Genomic DNA, 26,705 nt, shown 5'->3' with positions numbered 1-26,705 from the left:
TGGACTGAGTCATAGAGACTCTGACATCTGTAGAGTTGGCCGATCCAGACGTTTCCTGGACTGAGTCATAGAGACTCTGACATCTGTAGAGTTGGCCGATCCAGACGTTTCCTGGACTGAGTCATAGAGACTCTGACATCTGTAGAGTTGGCCGATCCAGACGTGTCCTGGACTGGATCATAGAGACTCTGACATCTGTAGAGTTGACCGATCCAGACGTTTCCTGGACTGAGTCATAGAGACTCTGACATCTGTAGAGTTGACCGATCCAGACGTGTCCTGGACTGGATCATAGAGACTCTGACATCTGTAGAGTTGACCGATCCAGACGTTTCCTGGACTGAGTCATAGAGACTCTGACATCTGTAGAGTTGGCCGATCCAGACGTGTCCTGGACTGAGTCATAGAGACTCTGACATCTGTAGAGTTGGCCGATCCAGACGTGTCCTGGACTGAGTCATAGAGACTCTGACATCTGTAGAGTTGGCCGATCCAGACGTTTCCTGGACTGAGTCATAGAGACTCTGACATCTGTAGAGTTGGCCGATCCAGACGTTTCCTGGACTGAGTAATAGAGACTCTGACATCTGTAGAGTTGGCCGATCCAGACGTGTCCTGGACTGAGTCATAGAGACTCTGACATCTGTAGAGTTGGCCGATCCAGACGTGTCCTGGACTGAGTCATAGAGACTCTGACATCTGTAGAGTTGGCCGATCCAGACGTGTCCTGGACTGGATCATAGAGACTCTGACATCTGTAGAGTTGACCGATCCAGACGTGTCCTGGACTGGATCATAGAGACTCTGACATCTGTAGAGTTGACCGATCCAGACTGTAGAGTTGGCCGATCCAGACGTGTCCTGGACTGAGTCATAGAGACTCTGACATCTGTAGAGTTGACCGATCCAGACTGTAGAGTTGGCCGATCCAGACGTGTCCTGGACTGAGTCATAGATACTCTGACATCTGTAGAGTTGGCCGATCCAGACGTGTCCTGGACTGAGTCATAGAGACTCTGACATCTGTAGAGTTGGCCGATCCAGACGTGTCCTGGACTGAGTCATAGATACTCTGACATCTGTAGAGTTGGCCGATCCAGACGTGTCCTGGACTGGATCATAGAGACTCTGACATCTGTAGAGTTGGCCGATCCAGACGTGTGTGTTGGCTCTCACTTCAGACACTTTATCCCCAGTGTCAGTTCGTAAAGAGCTGGGCCGGTCCGCTCTTTACATACGGCCAAAGGTCAGTAGTTGTTATCAAGCATGCTTTTCTATCCGACATCTGTGGTTTTACATGCATCATACAAGTATATATATGGAGTACAGTTACCATTATAACAAGCATATAGATGTAAAACATTTGTTCAGTAAACGTCAGACTTACTTTATCAGTACAGCCACTGGAACACTTCATTTCAAAACTTTAGTGTTAGCTAATTTACTTACAAAATATTGTATTCATATAAACTTATTTTACAAGAATGATTTAACCCCCTGAGGTCGACGGTATCGCCAGCGATACCAGCTCGCTTTTTTTTTATCAGTGTAAAAGAAACTCATAAATACTCTGTTGACTTTGATTTTCCATAGAAGTTTCATACATCAATCGATTCTGTTAAATGTGTATTATTTATGTGTATACTCACAATAAAAACAAAGTGTTGTGCTTTTCGCCAAATAAAGAAAAATAAACACAAAGCGAGTTCTGCCTTCTCTCTGTCCGTGTAGTCCATTCTGAAACGCGTCCGAAAATGAATCATAACTCAGCGAATACTTCTCACACAGACACGTGATATATGTCTTTATGAAGCTTGAAATCTCTTCTTTTAAATGAAGTAATTTATATTAAAAACAAATGTTTTCAACTCATGTAATCTGTTTGAAAGCAAGGAGAGGTACCGTTTTTCCTTCTCCCTTCATTATCTCTAAATGAGCTGCGGCCGCCACGCCCCCGGCGCGATTCACATGTAAATAGTTAGGTGATCTAGTATGCATCGCATACGCCCCCCGATCAATGCCATAAAAACACAGTTTCTTCATCAGACTTACTGATAGTTCATCGCGTTTTGAGTATGGCACGCTTCTCCGGCTTCTCCGCCCTTCAGATGATTCTGGACAGCGAGGAAGAATGCACCTTTTCCTCAGAGGAAGATGAAGACTCGGACGACGAACGGCAGCATTTTGAAGAGCGAATTGATCCCGCCGAGGACACAATTTCGGAGTAAGTTTTACTGTTATATAATTATTTTTCTGATAATTCAGACTATATCTGCTTAGTGTTGGCTAGCTTTTGGCATCTTACATGAAAGATTGCATAACAATATCCCTTAACATTCGTGTATGTGCTCAAGTGTAAACTTTTTCAATGTGATAGGCTATTACTCTCTAAACATATTTGTATATTAAATATATTTCACTCAGTTTTGATTAGCTTATAACACTGATTATCATGCTAAAATACTGCCGTATGTCTTATGTACCTTATTTGTGAATATCTGCTTAAGTAATGTGATTTAGTCTAAATATATTTCAGCCTCCGGTAAAATATGTGATAGCCTAGGCCTACTGTCTAAATACTAGACATTATATATATATATATATATATATGTAACCCTCTTTCTCTCTCTCCGCATGCTTACTGGACTCTAGCACCTCCGCTGCTCTGCGTTGTGTTATATGTTCGTGGGTGGTGGTAGAAAGCGGGGACTCAGACACAGAGTGATTCGGGATTGTGGCTTGACCATTTATTCCACAGCACGGCATCTATAGCGTTGACAACATGAACTGAGCTTAAGTTTTAAACCAGCAAAATATATTTCAATGCATATGCAATTCAACAGTAAGCTTGTGCTGCTTGTTTTATCATACATTAGCCACCATGCATTAATCACATTTTAAAGGAAAAAAACAAACCATTTCAACTCTCTATTAATATGCATTTAGGTCTTATACAGTTTAAAACACAAAATATCTTAATTAACTGATCTTTAGTGCGATAACAACAACTATATTTTACATTGATTTTTCCCCATTACCATTAACATGGCTTACCTATAGCGTTGACAACATGAACTGAGGAAAAGATGACGCAATACTCCCGTATCAACGCTATGGTACATGACGAGGCCCAAACAACGCTAAAGTCACTTGAATCTGTTTTAATTCAATAGCGTTATGGGGACACCTTGTGGACAACACAGATATATATACCGCCTTACATCCACCCCTTCTTTAATTGATGGCGTCCCAGCCATCTAATTAACCAAAACTCCAGTGTGGTGTAATCTATGACAACATAAAAAAACATGTTGTGAATGAATGAATATCACCTGATGTGTGTGATAGGCGTGGGTAGCTAACTGTTATCAGGGTGCATACAGTATGGTTCTACGTGTTCTCTGCTGCTCCTCTTACTTCTGGCCTTCAACCACAACTTTCTCCCTCTTTCTATCTTTTGGTGGTCACTCTCCAATTTCACCACTTGGGTCTCAAGTGAGAGTTTAGTTGGGGGATGCCGGTTCCTTCTCGGGTTTCTTCTTGGGGGGTTGGGCCCTTGAGTGGGGGCGGCATCACTACCAGTCACAAGCACTCCTTCTCCATTACTTGATTCCTCTGTCCACAAGTCAGCCTCCTCTTTACCCATTTGCTCTTCCTCTTTATCTTGGGTTCCAATTAGGGCTCTGTCCAGCATCTCCTCTGAATCGTCACTCCTTGTTTCCTCTTCACCCTCTGATTCCATGCCTGCCCCACATGTCCCACCATCTGACTCGCTCCCTTCTATGATCACTCCTTCCTCTCGTTCCACTGGGAGAAACATACACTGCGTCAAAAGGTTCCTATGAACCACTCTCTCCGCTCCCCCATCCTCTCGTCGCACCACGTACACAGGCAAACCAGGTTGCTTCTTTACCACAACATATGGCTGTCTCTCCCATCGATCTCCCAGCTTCTGCATCCCCTCCACATGACAGATCTTGACTAAGACCCTATCCCCAGAACTAAAGTCTTCACTCTTAGCCTTTTTGTCATAATACTTTTTCTGCTGTCCTTTTGCCAGCAGAGAGGTCTGATTAGCCAGGGCATAGGCCTGTGACAGGGTGTCATGCAGGGCCTGGACATACTCGCTGTATTCACATGGTGGGGTTGTTGTGGTGGACCCGAAGATGAGGTCCACTGGGAGCCTGGGGTGTCTACCAAACATAAGGTAGTATGGGCTATATCCAGTGGAGTCATGTTGCGAGCAGTTATATGCATGTGTCATTGAATCTACATGCTCATGCCACCGGGGCTTTAGATGCAGATCCAGTGTTCCCAGCATGTTCATTAGGGTACGGTTGAATCTTTCGGTGGTCCCGTTGCCCTGGGGGTGGTAGGGTGTGGTGTGGGTTTTAATGGTCCCAATACACTTGCATAGCTCCTTCACTATTGCACTTTCAAAGTTACGGCCTTGATCTGTGTGTAATTTAGCAGGGAAACCGAAACGGCAGAAGAAATTCCTCCACAAGACCCTGGCCACTGTGACTGCCTTTTGGTCCCTGGTGGGGTAGGCCTGTGCGTAACGAGAAAAATGATCCGTAACAATGAGCACATTCTCCATACCACCCTTGGACTTCTCCAGCTTTAAGAAGTCAACACAAACCAGTTCCATGGGGGCACTGGTATGGATACTGACAAGGGGAGCCCTGACATTGACCGTGGGAGTTTTCCTAAGACAGCATCTCTCACACTGTTCGCACCAAGCCTTGATCTCCTGAAACATTCTTGGCCAGTAAAATCTTTCCCTTATCATCTGTAGTGTCCTCTCAAATCCCAGATGCCCTGAGTCATTGTGAAGGGCTGTTTTGACAGTTTCACGCAGCCTCTCTGGCAGTATTAGTTGCTCCACCACCCCTTTATGGCAGTCTCTGATGCTGCGATACAGGATCCCTTTTTTTACCACTAACCTCCTCCATTCTTTTAAGAGGAGGCCCCCAGTGGTGCCCACTTTCATCCTCTCGCTGTGGCTTGGTTTGTGGTTCTTGCTCTTAAAGTGGAGGATGGGACTGATAACTTTGTCTTCCTTCTGTCCCACTCGAAGCTCCTGTGTGGTCATAGCAGGTAGAGCCTCCATCCCTACATCCACATACGCCTCACTGGGCTCCAGTGACTGACCGCTTTCAGGCTCCTCTGTGACTGCTGATATGTCCTTTCCTGAGCCCTCCCCAGGCTCCTGGGTGGTATGTGCCTCCTCATGTCTCTGTTCACCCGCCCTCACCTGTTGCGGGCATGACTGCAGGGTCTTCGCCACTTCCTGATTGGACATACGGGAGAGGGCGTCAGCGTTAGAGTTGTCCTGTCCCCTCCGATACTGGATGTCAAAGTCAAATATGGAGAGATGAGAAACCCATCGCTGACCTGTGGCGTCGAGCTTGGCTGAGGTCATTACATATTTCAGAGGGTTATTGTCGGTCAGGACAGAGAACTTGCGCCCGTAGAGGTGGTCATGGAACTTATCTGTCACGGCCCACTTGAGCGCGAGGAACTCAAGCTTGTGTGCTGGATACCTCGTCTCAGGTGGGCTTAGGCCTCTGCTCGCATACCCAATGACCCTTTCCACTCCATCTTGTACCTGCGCTAGCACAGCACCAAGCCCCATTCCTGAGGCATCAGTCTGCAGCAGAAAGGGTTGACTGTAGTCTGGATAGCCCAGCACTGGTGCATTTATCAGCTTATCTTTTAAAGACTGAAAGGCCTCCTCACAGTCGGCAGTCCACAGAAATGGCAGGTCAGGGCCTGGGCTTTTCTGGATCCCTCTTTTCTTCTTTCTAGGGTCACCGGAGGTAAGGCGGTATAATGGAGCAGCCAGGTTAGAGTAGCCCTTAACATACCTCCTATAGTACCCCGCAAACCCCAAAAACCGGAGCACTTCCATACGATTAGTAGGCCTCACCCATTCCTTGACCTTACTGATCTTCTCTGGGTCTGTCCTGATGCCCTCTGCTGACACCCAGTGACCCAAGTACTGCACTTCCTTCCTTACAAGCTGGCACTTGGAGGGTTTCAATTTTAACCCATGCTCCCTAAGTCTATCAAACGCCAGCTGGAGCCTCTCTAGATGCTCATTAAAGGACTTCGAGAAAATTATAATATCGTCAAGGTAGATGAGTAGATGGGTGAAATTTAAGTCCCCAAAACAGGATGTCATCAGCCTTTGAAAGGTGGAGGGTGCGTTTTGCAGCCCAAAAGGCATTCTATTGGCCTCAAACAGACCCATGGGAGTGCTGAATGCTGTCTTGTACTTATCATGTTCTGCAACCTCTACCTGCCAGTAGCCCGATGTAAGGTCTAGGGTGGAAAAGTACTTTGCTTGCCCTAAAGCCTCTAGAGCTTCCTCTATCCTTGGCAGAGGGAATGCGTCTCGGGTGCTGCAGGCGTTGAGCTTCCGGTAGTCGATACATAATCGAAGTGATCCATCCTTCTTGGTCACCACCACCACAGGGGATGCATACGGACTTTTACTGGGGCGAACGACTCCTGCTGTCTCCATGTCCATCAATAACCGCCTCACATCTTGCCACTGGGAGGGGGGTATTTTGCGGTACGGCAGTCGGAAAGGCCTGGGGTCAACCAGTGGAATCTCATGCTGTACAGTTGTGGTGTGACCATAGTCCATGGGATGCTGGGAGAACACATCTGCATTTTTGTCCAGCAGATCCTTGAGTAGAGCACGTTGGTCCTCACTTTCAACGGCTGCTTCACTTAGGTCAACCCTGCAGCTAGCCACCACTTGGTCCAGACTTAGACATGCCCCTCTTTTCCCAGTTTCGCCATGCTTTTTGCCTGGGAACTCCACCACCTTGTCCACAAGAACTGCGCTGGCCAGATTTGTGTGTCTTTTGATTGTAATGACTCGCTGGGAAAGATTCATCACTCTAACTGGAGCACAACCTCTTTTCACATTTGCAAGTACTTTGGCCACCAGGATGTCCTGGGGGAGCGGCAAGGAGGGATGGCCTTCTATCAGGGCTGTATAAGTCTTCCTTTGGGGACCAGTTTTAATCCTACACATTAAATCCATCTCTTTTCCACCAGGGATGTTTATTGTACGGCCAGTATAAACAGCAGGGCCTACAACGTCATGCATTTCACTTTGCTCGGCGCTTCCCAACCTCAGTAAGGCTGCGTACCACTCTGGATGCTTCTCTTTGACCTGGTACAGAAACTGCGGGCCATAAGCTGCTTGAAGATGGGTTCGGGAGGCTCGAATGACATTGGTTCCCACCAACAGAGGGACTGATGATCGATAGTCGGAATCCGGAACGACGAAGGTAGGTACAGCCTTGAGCTCTTTCCCCAGCACTTTAAGGTCGATGTGTAAGACGCCCTGATACGGCACGGTCTGACCTGCTGCACCCTCTATTTGTATTTTAGAAGGCTGTAGCTTCTTCATTTTTAGAGCTGGGTGGCTCTGCCAGTAGTTGTGTGTAATACTGGTGATCTGCGAGCCCGAGTCAATTAGAGCCCTGCATGCCTTTCCATTGACTTCTACTTCCCCTTCGTTCCTGGGTCCCACTAGTGGTGTTTCCCCTCCTTCAGTGCAAATCCTCATGACAGGTGGGTGGGGCCCTTGCTGTGTACCCATGGATGCCCCCGCTGCCATGGGTACTAAGCGTTTAAATGTTGAGCAGAGTGTATGTGTCCGTCAGCAGGAACCTTAGGCTGCTGGGCTTCAGCTGGGCTCTGATCTGGAAGCACTGCTCGGCACACTCTGGCTGTGTGGCCCGGCTCTCCACACCGGTAACAGACAAAACTTGTACTCTGGCTTACTTTTCCCTTTGCTGGTTGGACAGATAATGGGGAGGAAAGGGGAGAAGAGGTCATTCTCAACTCTAGTTGTGACAGCTTAGCCATTTGTTCTTCCTGAATGAGAGCTAACTTCTTAACCATTTCTGTCAGCTCTGATAATTCAGATGTGTGTTTTGGCCTATCTATCTTGGTGTTTCCACCCCCTCCTGATGTTACATGCACCTGAGCATATGTTTTCTTTGCTGCACTACGCATCTGAAACTTCTTAGTTTCTCTAGTTAGACTTCGGAGCTCTGCCTGCAGCTCTCGGAAGCTGAAGAGCCTGGGTGCCATTGGTGCGATTCTGGTGTACACCTCCTCGTCGGAGAGGCCTCTCATGAACTGCCGTGTTAGTTTGCTATCTCGATCAAGGAAGGGCTTACCTCCTCTTTGCTTCTCCTCTACTGTTCTCAACTTTGCCTCCAGTGCTATAGCATAAGAACAGACAGACTCCCCTGAATTCTGGCTCCGTTCGTAGAAGTCAGCCAGAGGATCTAGGGATCCTCGAGTGTCACTGTATTCGGCCCGCAGTTCCTCCAGCGCTTTCTCAGGGGTCTGATCATGTGGAGGTAAGTTAAGGATGAGATTTCGGGCTTCACCCCCCAGGTGTCGCACAACAGTGGAGAAGCGGAGGTGCATTGGGAGTTCTATTGCCTCCAAGAGGTATTGCATGTCGCGAATCCAGTCTTCCACCAGTATCTTACAGTCTGGATTTCCTGTGAAGACTTGAACATTTTTCACCTGATGAGTTTGCATGAAACCTCCATAGGCTGTCATAGGAAGGCACTGGTTGGCGACTGCTCGAGCAGGAGGCATGAATTGTGTCACGTGTGGATGGGCATACTGGCTGGCAGATGCAGGCACAGGGGGGGCTGGAGAAAGGTGGTATGGAGAATGAGCATCAACATGCATGTTGAGGTGGGAAGCTGGAATCAGTGTCCGTTGAGGAGATAGCTCAGGAGGAGCATCAGTGGCTGCCTGGTCTAATGCTACCTGAGGGCTGTGTTGAGTTATGTTGGGAGCCCATGCATTTGCAGATGGGGCTGGTGGGGTGGCTCCACTATAGCCTGGAACTGGAGTTGTGAGAAATGTGGTCTCAGGGGAATGCACTTGAAAGGCCTGCTCAGCAGCTACGTGCTTAACCGTAGTGTTCGTCACTGGTGGGCTCTGAATACTCTGCGCTGGCACAGACGGGGGATATGAATAATTTGGGTAAACCTGGGGGCCAGGCCTAATAGGCTGGGCTGGATGTGGCACAGCAACTGGGTAGGGTTGGAGCGACTGCTGCACAACTGGCCTCTCAACAATGACATGATGTAGGGAATCTTGCCAAGGCATAGCTTCTGAGGGCCCATGTCTACTGCGTTTGCGAACAGAGGCATCAATCGTCATATCTATCTGGCCACCTGGTCTTGCATCTGGGCTGTTGTCAAAACAAAGTGGCGGTACCTGCCCTGAGGCCCCAGGGCCTGTCAGCCTTCGTGCATGGGCTGGCGTCACATACTGGTCAGCATAGGGCGAGTTCTTAGGGGCTGGTGGGCCAATGGTGACATGCCCCACTGGCGTCGGGAGACTAGATGCACTGGTGGAGGAGCACTGTATGTCTTGTGGGGAGTTTGCATAGGTCTGCGACATCTTAAAATCACAATGTGTTCACTATGTGCAAGCAGATTATGTAATGTAATGCAATGTAATTAGGTTCTATGAGATGTTGAATCTATGTAAAATAATGCAAACCCATATAAATAAATTTGTTCTAAAGTAAGCTATATGTTTCAGTGAGGTGAGCACAATGAAAAATGTAACCAGCTTATCCAAGAAAGTTAACTGCTCCTCAACTAAAATGAAAAGTTTAAACTTAAACGGTTTAAACTAAAGTCTCACTGAGTATTAAGCAGATGCACAGTAACCTTTTTCAGTAAATAGTTTCACAAATCTCAATAGAAAAAAAAACAAAAAAACCTCACTTTTCAATAAAACTATCAAATAAGTTTTACATCACAGCAAATTGCTGATATTTAAAACAGTTAAATAACAGTTAAGTTACCCAGCAGACTGTAAAGGATATAGCTGTGAGGGCAGATATGTAACCCCAAAATCACCAGTCCTGTTATGAATTTCAATTTGTTAATAATATAGTTCAGTATTCAAACCACTGGCTGTAGAATTCTCTTCCTCTTCGGTCTAGAAGTGCCACAATCCGGGTCACGGCACCAAAGATGTAACCCTCTTTCTCTCTCTCCGCATGCTTACTGGACTCTAGCACCTCCGCTGCTCTGCGTTGTGTTATATGTTCGTGGGTGGTGGTAGAAAGCGGGGACTCAGACACAGAGTGATTCGGGATTGTGGCTTGACCATTTATTCCACAGCACGGCATCTATAGCGTTGACAACATGAACTGAGCTTAAGTTTTAAACCAGCAAAATATATTTCAATGCATATGCAATTCAACAGTAAGCTTGTGCTGCTTGTTTTATCATACATTAGCCACCATGCATTAATCACATTTTAAAGGAAAAAAACAAACCATTTCAACTCTCTATTAATATGCATTTAGGTCTTATACAGTTTAAAACACAAAATATCTTAATTAACTGATCTTTAGTGCGATAACAACAACTATATTTTACATTGATTTTTCCCCATTACCATTAACATGGCTTACCTATAGCGTTGACAACATGAACTGAGGAAAAGATGACGCAATACTCCCGTATCAACGCTATGGTACATGACGAGGCCCAAACAACGCTAAAGTCACTTGAATCTGTTTTAATTCAATAGCGTTATGGGGACACCTTGTGGACAACACAGATATATATACCGCCTTACATCTATATATATATATATATATATATATATATATATATATATGGTTTATGGTTTTGGTTAAACTATCACACTGCTTATCATGCTTCAATACTGCCTTATGCACAGATGTTTGTGAATACAGGCGGTCTTTATGGCTCATCAACAGATACTCGCGGCGATGCTGTGATATTTCTCTGTCCTATGGACCATCAACAGATATATACATAGATTGTGCGTCCATAACAATTAATTGCCCATCAGTTTACTTTGGATAATGTATGCTAAATAATTTTTTTGTTGTTGTTTTTTAGGAATGTGGCTGCAGCTAGCTCTCCTTCTCCAGCACACTCACAAAGGGGCACGCAGTTCAGTTCTCCGTATGATGGAGAATCTTCCCGAGTAAGTCCACAGACATAATATTTACAGATGAAATATAATTGTTTACATCATCATAATATAAAAGTACATATTCTTGTGTGATATTACAAAAACTGTTGTCTTTTTTTTATCCATGGCCATTAGTGATCGATAATGATAATAATACAGTGTCTTTGATTGTGTTATCAGTATGCTCACAGTGTGTTTTGTTTTGTTTTTTACAGATGTGACAATGAACTTGTCCAAGCACCTGTCCCGAAGAGAGCCAAGGCTAACCAGCAGGCAAGCAACAGGCAGTCCACTCTGGTATGGAAAACAGAGACTGATGTTGACATGGTTCCACAGACTGTGCGATTCCCTCCTGCACGAGAAACTGGACCGCAACTGAGCCCTGTAGACTCACATTCGCCCATGAGTCTATTCAAACAATTTTTTTCAGAAAGTGCTGTCTCAACTCTGTGCCACAACACAGGAATTTACTGTGAGATACCTGCCTTTACTTTTGTTTATCGCTCACAATTGCTTTGTTTATAGCAGACTGATTAATTTATTTTGCTCACATTTGATTTGCTTAGAGCAAATTTAGAACATTTAGTTCCTCCACATAGAGGAATTACAATAAAACAGATTGAAAAACAAAATCTTTGAATCTCCTCTTCTTTGTTCAGGCACTTGATGGCCCATTAGCCACTGGAAGAGTGTATGTCACACCCCTGGTCTGAATCTCATTAATATTGATGGGCCATTGGGCCATTAATATTGATGGGCCACCCCTCCCATGCATAAACCTCTTCTGACAAAAAAACTGTTTTAGAAAGTTCAAATCAATGTACTGTTTTACGAGAACGATACGGCAGGATGATTTTCACATCATTTTGAAGCCAGAACTCGAAGCTACAAAATTCATTAGTCAAAAGTCTTACAGATGGTGCCCAACCAGAATGCCTATTACCGCGGCGAAAATAAACCAGCCGCATTTCAAAGTCGTTCCCGAAATGACCGCCAGGTGGCGCAAAGGGACATTGTGCAAATCAGCAGCAATTGCCGTATTTTAAAATGTAAGTGGGTTGAATATAAAACCCTAAGCCTAATAGGCATATTTTTCATATATATAAATAGGCCTATAAGGCTACAACAGAATAGAACCAAAGATAGAATCAATTTTAGAACTGAAAAAATAGAATCAAAAGTTAAAAATAGAGACGATATTAGGAGCAATGACGCTGAATATTTTTACTATTCTATTGAGGAATTAGATAAATGAAGAGCTCTCGTGAGCGATACAATCGGATAGTAATTTATAGTGATTTCAAAAGCAGTCCTTAAAAAAAAAAAATACATGGAGTAGTGTGGCATAATACGCGGAACGCGTTTTAGTTAAGATCCTGGTTTCAATGCCCTTAATCTATATTGGCTAGGCTACTGCTTGAGATTGTTTTGAATTAAACATTGAAGTTTAAAATGTAGTGTTTTGGCACACCAGGCCGAGTGGCGTTACACATTGTTCAAAAATCAGGTTTTATTCTGGCATGTTGAATTGGCGTTAGATTTTTTTTTTAGATTTATTAGATTTAGATTTTAGATTTCGTTAGATTTATTTTTCTCATAACAGCTAAAATAACTTAATATATGCCTTGTCTTAATATATGACCTACTTAATATAGGCAATAGGCATATAATAGCCTATATAATAAATTAGCAAAACTTGGCCACTAAATATTTAATTTTCAATTATTTTAATTATCACAATTAAAGTTTTAATTTTATTAAATTGAACAAGCGCAACCATCAGCATTTAATCAAATATTCTAAAAGATGTATTATTAATAATAATGTTATTTCAACATAATATTTCGTTTTTTCGACATAATATGTGTGCGTGCAACAAGCAAGATGTGTATTTGTAAATCCGGTGAAGCGTGCATTGATTTTTATCAATAAACTAGTGTTTTCTGACAGTGTCGACTGCAAAGATGAAGTTGACGATCGCCATATTTGTAGTGAACGCACCTAGAGAGAAATGCACATAAAGACATAATCAGAGAGTAGCCTTTTTATTTTCGTTTTGAATTATTTCGTTTGAAGACATTTCAAGCTTTGTGTATTTGATGTATTTCTCATGTCTGTGTGAGGCATAGGCTGAGTTTCGTTAAGTTAGGAGGATGAGATGCGCTCCAGCTGACATGCAATGCAAGTGACCGCGCGGGCGCCTCCATGATTAGTGTCTGTTATATTTGCTTCTCTTACTTATTAAATACAGGCAATTGGTTGATGAAAAATTGATTAAAATTAAGATACAATTTATAGAAAACGAAATTCACTTTAAAGAAAGGTTTTCTACTAAACAAAACTTAATGAAGTGGTCAAAATCATGTCTGACCCACTCCATATCCATCTCTCGATATAATGCATCCTATCTTACTCGTGCTGTTCACTTTTCATATTCAACATAGATGGAACAAAATAACATTATAATATTTTAACAAATATGATACTTAATGAGATTATTTAATGGCTACAACAGTATAGTAGGCCTATAGACTCTATTTGTACAAATTGCTGCACATTAATTTAATTAAATGAAACCTTGTAACGAATTCACACTGTATAGGGTAGACTGTGTACAGTTGAGACACCTTATGTCTCACGCTATGCATTGTTCTAAAGCCAGGTTTTATTCTGGCATGTTGATAGTGTTCGACAAACGCGGCGGCGCATTCATTTGAATGAAGAGCGCTTCTCGCTCGTGTGAGCGAACACACACTGGAACGTTAGGCCATGTCGCAACGAGTGAATCGTGGCCGAGTGGTTGAACTTACGTTACGATCATTTAGATGACACGGGTTCGAATCCCGAACTAACTTGGACTACTGATATTTTTATATTAGCCTATTAATGCATTTTATAGTCTATTGTTGATGCAGAGAGATTTGTCTAGTTCTAAAACATAGTTTTTTGCTTATAGCCTATTTACAAAATAAAATCACCATGCATTTCCATTTTACACTAAGGAACAAATATTATACAATGACTTTACTTCTGTAGCCTATAAAAATTCCAATCGTAATTTCAAAAGCAGTTCTGTTAAAATATATGTATGACGTTTTGTAACGACAAACAATAATATCAGAACCAGTATTTGCGTTCATGGTTCCAGTGGCAGTAATGCATCTGCGGCTTTTCAAAATGTCACAAAGCGTTTTGAGATTGTTTTGAATGAAATATTGAAGTTTATAATGAAGTGTTTTGGCACACCACGACGAGTGGCAAACTCTTTGTTTTGTTTTGCAAACTCAGCTAGCCTGTGGGGGGTTTGGAGAAGGCAATAGTTGCTTTATCGTGGGGGTGCAGGACAGAGGTGTTAATGTTCCGTCTTTCATATGGAGAGTGTCGGAGCCAGCCTGATGAGCAGGCAAAGGCAAAGTTCTTTTAAGGATTAATCTCAAAATCTCCAAAAGTCCATAGTCTATGTACAGTAGGCCCTATATTTTATTAAATTATATATTGTAGTTTTATTGATTGTATTTAAAGGTTTTCCACACACAATTTCAATTTAGCAGATACAGAGCTCTTTAATTCGCGACCCACCTCGTTTTATTGTAAGGTGAATTCAGCAAGGCATGTTGTATCTTTGAAGGAACAAAAGCTATTTGTTACAGTTTTTTCTTTCGTGATTTGTGTGGATGACACACAGCGACATATACAGTATTATCAGCTGTATGGTGTTTTTTTACGCTGAAATGCTTAATTTCGAGAAAGACCCGCCGCGCGCAGTGAGGGAGACCAAACTTACTAAAAAAATATCCAGCGCGAGAGAGAGAGACAAAGAAAAACGCCTGTTCTTAATTTATGTTGCTTTGAACTTTTTTCGTTTTGTACCGTTTTAATTTTTTAATTTAGCTGCAATTTCTTTGACAATAGAAATTTAAAATGTTGCAAGAATAAGATTGTGTTTCTTATTTTGCATCATAAAGGGAATAAACTCTATCGATGCAACCCTGTTTAAATAAATAAACTGTTCCGACACTTTATTCATACCTTGAAATGTGCGATGGGTTTTCAAACTTAATTAATTTTCTTTTTCTTTTACATTTTCATTGTTTATTTTTTAATTGAAAGCAATACTGTATTGAAAGTATTTTTCTGATTTGTTCGATCTGTTTTGAAAAATGTCTTCCGTTGCTATGGCCGGGTATCACTGTCAGTCATCTCAATCTCGTGAATGATTCACACACACAAAAAAATAATTTAGCAGATTAAAGAGTGCTTCATCATCTTAATTTTCTGGTGCAATCGGCTGACAGTCTTCCTTCATCAGATGTGTCGTCTTTGCAGCGGCTCAACTGGAATGTAGCAAATTTATGTTGTAAATTGATAATTAAACAAGATGATTGACTTTAATAAACAGATGCATATTTAAGCATCAAGAATGGAAAAACATAAACACTGTTGGCTACACTGAGATTCGATCTCAGATCGTTTGAAGCTCTGAGAGGCTATTGTTAATGCATTGACCACAGAGCTATCGTCTGAATAGCCTAGGTCTACTATTTTCTCTGTTTTAAAAGTTTGTTATATTCTTTTTTTATTTGCTTATGTTTTTTAACATTGGCAATTTACTGTCTCGAAATTATGTGTCGAAAAAATTATTAAAAAAAGTGTTTTTACAAGACCTTGTGCTGTTTATTTATTTATTTATTTATTATTATTATGCAGATGTTCATGCACAATTCAGCCATTCTGTTGGATAAAAATTGTCCCTAATGTAAAATGGAAATGAATGGTAATTTTATTTTATAAATATAAAATATTTAATATAGGCTATAGGAGAAAAAAACAATATGGTGTAGCAATATTTTAGAACTATCAAATCTCTCTGCATTAATAATAAAAAAGTAGCCCATGTTTGTTCGGGATTAGAACCCGTGTCATCTGAATTATTGAAACGTAAGTTATAGCCTACCACTCGGCCACGAATTTGTTTTGTTTTAGTTTGTTTGAAATGTATTTTTACATATTTTGCTTTCGTTAATGTTAACCAATTCTGTTGTAGCATAATAGGCCTATATTTTTTCCCTAAAAGTTTGTTTTATTCTCTGCTTTGTTTGTTTATATTTTTACATATTCAATCAGTCTCATTTTTGTTCAAATAATGAAAAACGGTTGTTTTTTTTTTACAAGATCTTGCGTCATGTTTTTTTAATTATTTTTTTTTTAAATAAACATATAGGAAACTTACCTTTTAAAATGCTGCAGTTGCTGCTGTTTTGCCCTGTCACTTGTGCCACCCGGTATAGCCTAGTCATTTCGCGAACGACTTTGAAATTCGACTGGTTTATTTTTGCTGCGGCAGTAATAGGCACTGTGGTTGATTATTTATTAAAGAATTCAATTGATAATCATAACAACATGTAAGCCCATTTAATTCTGAATATAACAAAGAATGCTTAAACCGACTAACATCGGTTAGTAACTGCAAGTCCTGAAAATGTTTTAATTTTACGGTAAATTATTTTAATTTATTTCACTGTTATGTTTCAGTTAATAAATCTACAAACACATTAAAATAACACGAAGTAAATGACAAGTAACCTATTGACATAGCCTTTCTAAATTATAGAAAAACTGGGCACACAATGTTAACGTGTGTCTACTTTGTTTAAATTTAATGAATTTGAATTCGTTTAACCACAATATTTATCTTGAATTTATCTGTGACCTCAGCTCAGATTACTGCCGCGGCAGATTACGTCATAAAGAGAATAAACTGACACTTTTCAAAGTCTGTGATTACAGCGCCACTCAGCGGTAAAAGGCAGCAAATACACATCCCAATTTTACCGCCGCGGGAACGGCGGCGGTAAAAGTCTCATTCTGGTTGGGCACCATCTGTATTTACACATATTTAGTATGTGTTTTGTGGTCTTATTTCTGCAACTTTCATTTTTATTTTTTCCAATAACCACGCATAAACATTATTCTCTTAAAAATTCAAACATATACATGCATGTTGATCAGATATGATGGTAGCCCTGTTTGTGCTATATAGAGTGAATTTACACCTTTGCCATTAACATGTTTATAAATAACTGAAAAAAGCACAAATGTCAGAGCATGTCAGAACACCTCCAGGGCCCAGAAAACAGCTCAGACTCCAGAGGGTTAATAATAGAGGTCTCTTTTAAAGTATTTAAACTTTACATTTCCTTTATGGATTGTCACATTTCCTAAGACAATGTAACAATGTTCAATTTTTGAATGCAAATTATCCAATGTCCATCCAAGCTAGATCTTGACTCAGCAATGAGCAAATAACACTGATCAGACCAAAAACTACAATCACTGCCACTTGAATGAGTTTCCTGCACAAGAACACGTTGATCTTTTCTTTCTTTACAAAACAGAAATGTAGCTTTTCTTTTTGTACTGTCCCTTAGACCGCTAACATTTAGTGAAATAAAAGAAATGCAGCTATTAAGTTTAAACATAGAACAAGAAAACAGTATTAACAAAACACTATAAACAATCCCTATTGGGGGTGGAATAACTCTGGTTATTAGGATTTAACACAAAATCAAAACACAATAATATGAACTGATGCTCTGGCAGATGAGTTTCATATTCAGTTCTCACAGCGTACAGCCTCTTCATTGTTCATGGCAGTATCAGCCCACGCTTTGATTTGAGGTTGAGATTAAACGGCCGTCGATGAATCCCAAAGGGAGTGCAGTGCAGTACGCCTTCTTTCCGGTCCTCAGCCCACAGATCCTCCACCAACCGGATCCCATGTTCAGTGCACAGCTGCGAGCTCTTAGTGATCTTCTAGAATTCGCCTCTATATCTACGCATGGTGAACTGAACGATCATTTGACGGTGTCTTCCACTCTCCTTTTCCCAACCCGGTGAGCCGAGTCAGCGACCTCTTCCAGCTTCTGTGCCAGATGTGGGGCTATGGTACCCAAGAGCTCGCTCACCTCATCCGTGCATCCTCATCAAAATGCTCTTTCATCCCATCTCCGCTTATAGCGCTCAAGCTCTGACGTTTTCAACCTTAACTCCTCATCAGACTTCTCCAGAACAGCGGCTTTCTTTTCCAAGACGACATATTTTTGCTTGTATTCCTTAATCTCCGCAGCATTAAACTCCACTGATTTGGAGATCATGCAATCATGAAGCTGTTTTGTCTAATTTTGTCTGCAATGTCCTCCAGCTTTCTATCTTGAGAATCGAATCTCGCCTTTAAGGAGTTAATCGACTGCAGCAAAGCTGGAGATTTCGCAGTCATCTGGCTTCACCTTTTTTTGAAGAGTTTTGGTTGGAGTAATGTGAGAAGCATCCCGTCGTCTTTCCTTTGGGTTCTCTCGGCCGTAATTGTGATCCATTTCCATGGGTACATGTTGGGCTCTGTTTGCTGAATGCGCCATGCTCAGCAAAACATGTGCGGCTAGCTCGCCATCTTGCCGGAAGACCCTTCTGTGGTTTTACTGAAGGAATTAATACTTCCTAACACTCATGAACTTAAAGCAGTGCTTTCCAATATGCAGGAGAGAAGTTAGATTTCCAACAGGTGTGTTATTAAGACTTAAAATAGTTTAAACAGAGGTTTATGTGAGGAAACACACTGAAAAAAATGATTATGGCCCCAATTAAATTAAGCATAATGAAATTTTGCTCATTTAAATTTAGTTGTTGATTTTAATTTTAAAAAATCATTGGTTTTATGAGAATGACATGCATTTTGAACCAAGCTATGTGAATGAATTAAAGTCAGTTAAAAAAAAAAGTTAGTTCTTTGCGCATGCGCACATCTTATGCCACGGAATGTACTTTTAAGATATTTTAGGCGAGATTGTAGTTTTATAAACTTCAAATATGTTCTTTGTTTATAAAGATAGCTCCTATTTAAAAATTGCTTTAACGTTTTCTGAGCTCCAGACCGTCATCGGCCATTCCCGCCGAGAACAGTTAACGTTGTAACGTTAGGCTATAGCAGCTACCCAAGTCCTTCAAGAATCTGCTGCGGCTTCTAATGTTTCTTTGGTGGTTACACGTGAGATATAAATTGTTTCGGACGGGTAATATTTGATCTTAATAATCTATTATTTCTTTTAGAGCAGCTGGGTGTTTTTTGCCGAGCACCTGGCGTTTTCAGTGGCTGAAAAATACTTTGGTGAACTCGTGGCCTAAAACGGTAAAACACGTCAATTTAGCGTGTGCTTAGCAGCTACATAGAAAAACTATGGAGTGGAAAACGACTTCTGTGGGAAAGGCCTCTAATCGTTACGGTTTGCATATTACCGATAAATTAAAACTTCAGTTGCGATTATGGGTTTGAAGTAATGAGGGGTAACGTTAGATTGTGCTTCTGCTTCATTGTACTTGGTCAGCCAACGACTGTGTGTGTTTGTGCTGTAGTATTTTATAATATGTGGAGAAATTCAACAGTTTTTTTCATATTGGTAAAGTTCAAAATATAGCATTGGCTTTCTGAATCTTTTAGTGACACAAGTTAACAATAGGGATCCTGTAAATATGTAATGTTACCTGTAATTAATTAATTAACGGAATACATTAATTGAAGATATGAGAACATTAATATTACAGCCGTCATCTATCATTCCTATTGATATAACGGCTGGTGTTTTAAAACTGAAGCTCAGCAAACATCAATCCTCAGAATGTCCTGTTGTGTACTTCTGTGAAGTTCAGAGTCGACTAGTGATGGGAGAAACCAAGCTTTTCAAAGCTTTGATCTTAGGCCAAACTTGCACTAAAACAGCTTTTAAAACACATTGCAAGTGTTTTATTGAAAGTATAATCCATCAGATGCAGTGAACTAAACATCTAATAAGATTAAATATCAGGTGTTTGTATAATATCTGCCCAGCGGGCACCTTGACGTCAATTTGACATCAACAAATAGTCAAGATTTTGACCACCATGTATGACATGCATGAATATGCATATTTTCATTATATTTTGTAATTATTTCCTTGTGGTTGTAAAAATACCTAACAAAGGTATCAATCTGACATGTTTTTTTCTGGTCCCTACTCCCTACATCTCAGGTCAATATCATTGACATTAAATCGATGTTGATTTGATGTCAGGAAACGACGTCAAATTGATGTGAAATTTATGTCAAAACAATGTCTGAAATGTCTGAAAAAAGTATATTTATTACTCATCGTAAATCAATGTGACTCATTTTCAACATCTAAAAGACCTAGCCTGAATTATCTTGAAAGTTGTAGACCTAGGTCTATGTATTTTGCATGTGTGTTTTTATTTATTTAAATCCTAGCAGATTTACATTTAGTTCACGTTTAAAATGACAGCAGACACTATAATTGCATATACTATAAAAGGTCAATTTAATCTGATATTGAAGCTTGATATTGAATGATATCAAAATAGCATTAAAATGACATCAACATCATGGCATCCTGATGTCAAATAGATGCCCAGCAGGCACAGGATATAGACTACAACATCGGTCAGACGTTGGATTTTGGTTGAAAATGAAAGTCGGGTTGATGTCTAAATCCAATGTTTGTTTGACGTCAGGCTCCAACGTTGGGCAGTCGTGGAATTTTGGTTGGAATAAACCAAACAAAAAGGTGAAATGCACTTATTACCAGTTTCACTTAAAACTAACCAGATTTACTTTATTTAATTTCAGGTTTAAAGAAATAATATTTTGTATTTTAAAGTCACCATGATGGTGGTTAGCGTTTGCTTTAGTTGTGCTCTTGAGCCTTGACTCTTTAAATTAAACTTTTCTCTGGGCTGCTATAATTGTGTGTTTATAAAACTCAATTGTTGTTGCTAAAAAAGCCATGAGAAAATGAGATCATGTGATGTTGTTGTTTATCAAATAATATACTTGATTTTTAAAAACTATTTAGTGCACATAAACTTTTCCTATGGCATGACTTAGACGCACACAGACATCAAGAAACAGCATATGAATCTCAACAATGGTGACAATCAAACAAAATATCCAGATAATCAGATCAACTTCAGCTGCATAATTTATTAATGCCCCAATGCATGCTGGGAGATAAGGGTGAGTTTTGATTGGTGGTACCCAGCATGCACTGCAGCTGAAGCATTTCATTGATTGTCACCATTGTTGAGAGTCATACACTGATTCTTGATGGCTAAGTAATAGTGTAGAGGAAAAAGTTTAATGCACTAAATGTTTTGAAAATCCTTTATATTATTTGATAAGCAACATTGCTCTCATGTACATAATGCAACGTTAAAACCACAAGTCCAATATAATCATAACATTAGACAGTGAATAAGATGAGGGATTCTGGCAATTACGTGACAATATCATCATCAATAAACAGCCCACATCACCTGATCTGAATTTTCTCATGGCTTTTTTGCCACAACAAATGAGATCTATAAACACACAATTATAGCAGCCAGAGAAAATTTTATACTATAAAGTCAAGAGTCAAGAGTCCAACTAAAGCAAACGCTAACCACCATCATGGTGACTTTAAAATACAACTATTGATTAAACCGGAAATTAAATAAAGTCAGTCTGGTTAGTTTTAAGTGAAACTGGTAATAAGTGTATTTCACCTTTTTGTTTGGTTTATTCCAACCAAAATTCAACGACTGCCCAACGTTGGAGCTTGACGTCAAACAAACATTGGATTTAGACATCAACCCGACTTTCATTTTCAACCAAAATCCAACGTCTGACCGATGTTGTAGTCAGTAGCGGAGATAGCGTGGGTGCTTGGGTGCGGCCGCCCCAGGGCCCCGTGCCAATTAGGGGCCCCTCAAACGTCGCCGATCTTGCGTCACTGGACAGGAACGTTGGCAGATTTGCCACCATGAAGGAGAAGAGGATGAAGATTTAATAAGGGACCATGATATGTATATAGTTTTGTTAGATTTATTTGTTCTGGAGGATCGTTAAGCAGACAACAAAATGGTGAGAAAAAAAATCGTCTTTAAAAATGTATCTTTTAGTTATGAATAAGTCACTCAGTCAGAATGTTATAAATCAGTTGTTTTTCTCAAAGTTTTCATCCCAGTTAAGTTTTCATGTAGCACTTGTAGCCTACCTATGGAGTTGTAAACACACTTTGTGTTCAATATATATAATAGTGCCATGTCAATTATATAATGTGGCACTGATTGAGCACACTTGGCATGTTCAGCACCATCGCTGTCAATCAGATGTCGCTGTCTGTGGTGCTGAAACATTTTTACTTGACTGGCAAACTGTTTTCTTTGTTCGTCAATACAAACTTGTCAAAAAATGTGGCTTTTCTTTGTGTTTTATTTAACATATAAGCTTACTTGGCTCAACAAAGTGACACATTATTACATATGCATTCATCAGATATTTTACGTTTTTTTTAACGGTTTTAATTTTAAAATGACTTGGTAGCAGAGGGCCCCATGATGAAGCTCCGCCCCCACTGTACTGAGAGTCTAGCTCCGCCTCTGGTTGTAGTCTATATCCTTTGCCTGCTGGGATCAACATCAACATGATGTCAAGCATCATGACATCAAATAAATGTTGAATTGACTTCAAATACCAACAAAGCATGACATCAAAATAACATCAAAATGACATCAGCAGAGGTCAAAATCTTGACATCAAATTGACATCGACACATTGACATCAATATGACTTTCATTTTTGACCTATTTTGTGACGTAATTTTGACATCAATGTTTGATGTCATATTGATGTTAAATTGACATCAAATGCCCACTGGGTGTTCTTTTATCAATGTTCAGGGCTTGTTGTGTTTCAAAGCTTCACTAGGACACAGAGTTATTAGCAAAAACATAATGTTGCTTATTATAGCGCCACCATGTGGCTGAATCTAACAAGATTTTATACACAGCCTTATTTTAACACATATACGTTAATTATCATAAGAGTCAGACATTATGATTTGACCTTATTAGCTGCTGTGATTTAATTGGCTGCTGACGGTGATATTTGAAGATTATATATTATTTGACCCAGAGAAGATGAATATCAGGATTCATTGGGATAGATCATGATGACGTACAGCAGACATTTTCAACACATAAAAATGATCATTTAATATCTTCACAGTGTTTTTGATGAGTTTCGAGTGAATTGGATCAAATGGAGACTTTTTTTCCCCTTATATTTCCACGTTTGAGATCTTTATGACTTACAGTCTCTGTCAGTCCCAGACATGTTTAGAGCAGTAAAATAATAACTGATAAAACAGTGCAAATATAATAATGTTGCAGTGGCTTCAGTGCTTGAACCTCTAAAATACACCTGGATTAAAATACGTTTAACAAATCCCACTTCTACATGAATTATAAATTATTGATATGAGTCTACTGTGAAACTTAATGAAGCTGATCTTCATCAACACAAACAGAGCTTGAGAAAAGCACAGATACACACCCTCACACACACTGATGTCTATATGAGGAAGATACACACCGTCACACACACTGATGTCTATATGAGGATTTATTACACAGTTATTCTGACATGATATTTCACTGACAGAAGTTCAGCTGTTATTAATGTGATGAAGAGACAATGGCCCTCATTTATCAAAAGTGCATACACCAAATTTCCAGCGTACACCTGGTGTACACCCAAAACCACGTTGACTTTGAGATTTATCAATATGGACGTTGGCGTACGGCACGCTCAAATCCTACGCCAGCTCAGGAGGAGGTGTACGCACGTTTTGAGTGCGGGAATGCGCAAAAAAACAATTCCTAACACCACAAAACGCACTGACAAACTAAAAGATGTAATATATTATGACCCACTGTAAAAAAACAACAACATAGTAATTATAAACTTCAGTGTTTATTTTTGTGCAACATGGACTTCAATGTTTAATTTGTGTGACTTTACCAAAGCATTTGAATTGTAGGCATATGTATTCCTTAAGTTGCGAGCCTGTGCGCTTTACCTGACGTTTCAAGCCTTGTTTATACTTTCGCCTGGCTCCGCAGCGCGAGTCTCCGCAGACTGCGCGCGCACCTCCCCAAACGGACGAGGCGTTTATACTCGACGCGCTCGCCGTTGTACTATTCTTTGAAACGATGGTTAGGCCAGGGTTAGGCCCGGCAAGTGTGCACGGACTGGGTTTAGTAATGAAAGGCTTTCAATGTCCAAAAAAATAATTCAGACTGACAAAATATTAAAAATGCCATTCTTCTTCTTTTAAATAATAATAATAATAATAATACAAATAATAATAACGACATTCTTCTTCTAAATAACAATAAGCGTCAATAATAATAATACAAATCTAGAAATCAATTTGGTTTCTTTCCACTTCCCTGGTTTCGCTTTCTCTTTCTCAAAGAAGTTTCTCTTCTTTGCCGTCTTCCGTGTGTCCATGGCGTAAAATGAGGGCGTGGGGGGGAGCGGAGACTTGAATATATAGGGGCGTGTTATTCTAATGACGATCGATTTCAGCCGCGGCATTTATCAAGGGCAGGTATTGCGTACACCAGAATTTCAAAGGTACACACAGCTTCATAAATCAGGCGATGAGAGGTGTGTAAGCATAATCTTATGCCAATATATACGCCCGTTTCTACGCAAGATTGATAAATGAGGGCCATTAAGAGACTCTAGAGCATCATCTCACTGTCACTGATTTATCATGAAGCTCAAAGCATTATGGGTAGAATCCCTCTACAGGCTATTCTCATTCATCAACAACAGTTTCACTGATGATCCATAATCAACCTTAAACCCAGGATAGAGTGTGTCAGTGAATGTGGTCTTCTCTGTGTGTATGAGGCTCATTGTGTCTCCATCGATGCTGTAGAAGGACAGAGTTCCTGCACTGTGATCCACATACACTCCTACTCTACTGCTGGACTCTACAGGGAGAGGAGTCTCTATGTAATTGTGCCAGAATGAGCACGAGTAGGGATAGTAGGACAAACTCCAGGACTGATCATTAGATCCAAACCCACACTCTTTACCCCATCCCTTCCTGCTGATGCTCTTATATGACACTGATATAGACACACGTTTACCACTCCTCTCAATCTCCCAGTAAGAGCGTCCTCTCACACTCTCTCTACACAACACCTGATAATTATCAAATCTGTCTGGATGATCAGGATACGGCTGGGGGTCTGAGTAAGCGTTAGTAATCACTCTGTTCTCCTCAGACAGACGGAGGTGTTTACTCACTGTGTTCAGATCCAGAGTGAACGGCTGGAAATCTGATGGAGAGAAAACACACCAGAATCAGGAATTATGAATCTGATCTTTTAATGTAGCTGAACTCTTCATGTTCAGTATATCAGCAGTGTCTCAGTGCAGTTTAATCATCATTCACATGATCAACTGTAAAACTCTTCTGTCATGATTTCTTTCAGCTTCTACAGGAAGAACATGAACACACTCAGTGAGTTTTCTGACTTACAATGTAGGAAGTCTCTCCTTGTCTTGGGAACAGTGACTGTGGAAATCAACAGACATGAAGAGTGTGATTATCATGTCAAGAGAAAGTGATCCTGCATCCATTGTTAACACATGCAGAAATCCTCCAACACAGAAGATATTTAGAAATGTCTCTGCTGTTTACAGAGTCCAGATCCTGACACAACCACTGTTGAGGGTTTGATATTACTGACAAGTCACCAGTGTTGTGCGTGAACGAGTTCAAAAGAACGCGTTCATTGAACACGCTCATTTTTTCGTGAACGTTGAACTGAACGCAACACATTTTTTAATAAAGAACTTGAACGTGAATTAGTTCACATTATGTGTCATGAACGGCAGACATCACTGTAAATGAACGTTGGAATTTGTTTTCCATTGAAAACTGAGTGACATCTGTTTTCTCTTTTGAAACGCAACGAGAGAAAGTTCCTCCCTCCTGTATTCTCGCTGGTGCCGCTTAAATCATGTATCACCAGACAGAAATGGTTTTGACATTGTGTGCGCAATGCATTGCGGGCAACGTAGTGTCCGGCTGAGAATAGTTGAATAGCATACTGGCTTCCGCACAACGTTACCCGTGATGAATTGCAGCAGAGCGGGGTAGGCATAGCAACGCCGCGTAGCAGGCAACGACGAGAGCGCGGAGGGCTAGAGGAGCGAGAGAGAGAGAGACAGACCAAAGACGAGAGTGAGAGAAAGCGCTGCAATTTAAAAAAAAATGGCTAGTGGAAGCGATGGCACGGAGACGGACACCGATTCTCCTTATGAACATTTAAAACAATTTTACACTCTTGCAAACCAAGACCCCGACGGCAAAAATCTTACCTTTCTGTGTAAGATATGTCCACCTGCGCAGCAAAAACAAGTTAGGACATCAACAACGTCCTTCTCGAATTTGAAACGGCACATTGAGTTAAAACATCCATCCAGTGTAAATATATACATATTTCATATTATATATTCTTTTTTTAATTAAATGCTGGTAGATTTCATTGCACTAAGTATAGAACTGGTCTACCTTGTCTGTACTGCTGCAAGTTTCATCACCTGGTAAGAAACCCACAATTGCAGTGTCATGAGCAAATGTCTACAATGAGCAGCTTCAAAGAACGTATAGTGATTTCTAGCTCGTAGTGTGAAAAAAAGTATTTATTTGAATATCTCACGAAAAAAGTAAAATGAACTGAACTTTGAACTAGTTCAGAATTAAAATTGTGAACTTTGAACGTGAACT

At 40.6% G+C, this 26,705-nt stretch overlaps 1 protein-coding gene across 5 annotated transcripts in view; it reads right to left on the bottom strand.

Annotated features, from left to right (window-relative positions):
* LOC311081545 (stonustoxin subunit alpha-like) overlaps positions 1–26,705 on the bottom strand; it is a 71,509-nt gene that overhangs the window by 5,534 nt on the left and 39,270 nt on the right. The window contains exons 6-8 of one of the 5 annotated variants that reach the window (XM_084112093.1): positions 25,452–25,487; positions 25,217–25,248; positions 9,849–10,204 (exon numbers count right to left, since the gene is read on the bottom strand). In XM_084112093.1, coding sequence (XP_083968219.1) covers positions 9,968–10,204; positions 25,217–25,248; positions 25,452–25,487 — 305 coding nt within the window. In that variant the 3' untranslated portion in view covers positions 9,849–9,967. Of the gene's footprint in view, positions 1–9,848; positions 10,205–22,314; positions 22,519–24,558; positions 25,249–25,451; positions 25,488–26,705 lie in introns of those variants that run through there. The other 4 variants (XM_084112094.1, XM_084112095.1, XM_084112096.1 and 1 more) reach the window with 4 other exon arrangements.

Source organism: Abramis brama (genome assembly GCF_963993115.1).
Source record: "Abramis brama genome assembly, chromosome: 4".
In the NCBI taxonomy this organism is placed as follows: domain Eukaryota; kingdom Metazoa; phylum Chordata; class Actinopteri; order Cypriniformes; family Leuciscidae; genus Abramis; species Abramis brama.
Note: the sequence above shows the minus strand (reverse complement) of the source record. Positions and strands in the feature narration are given on the sequence as shown.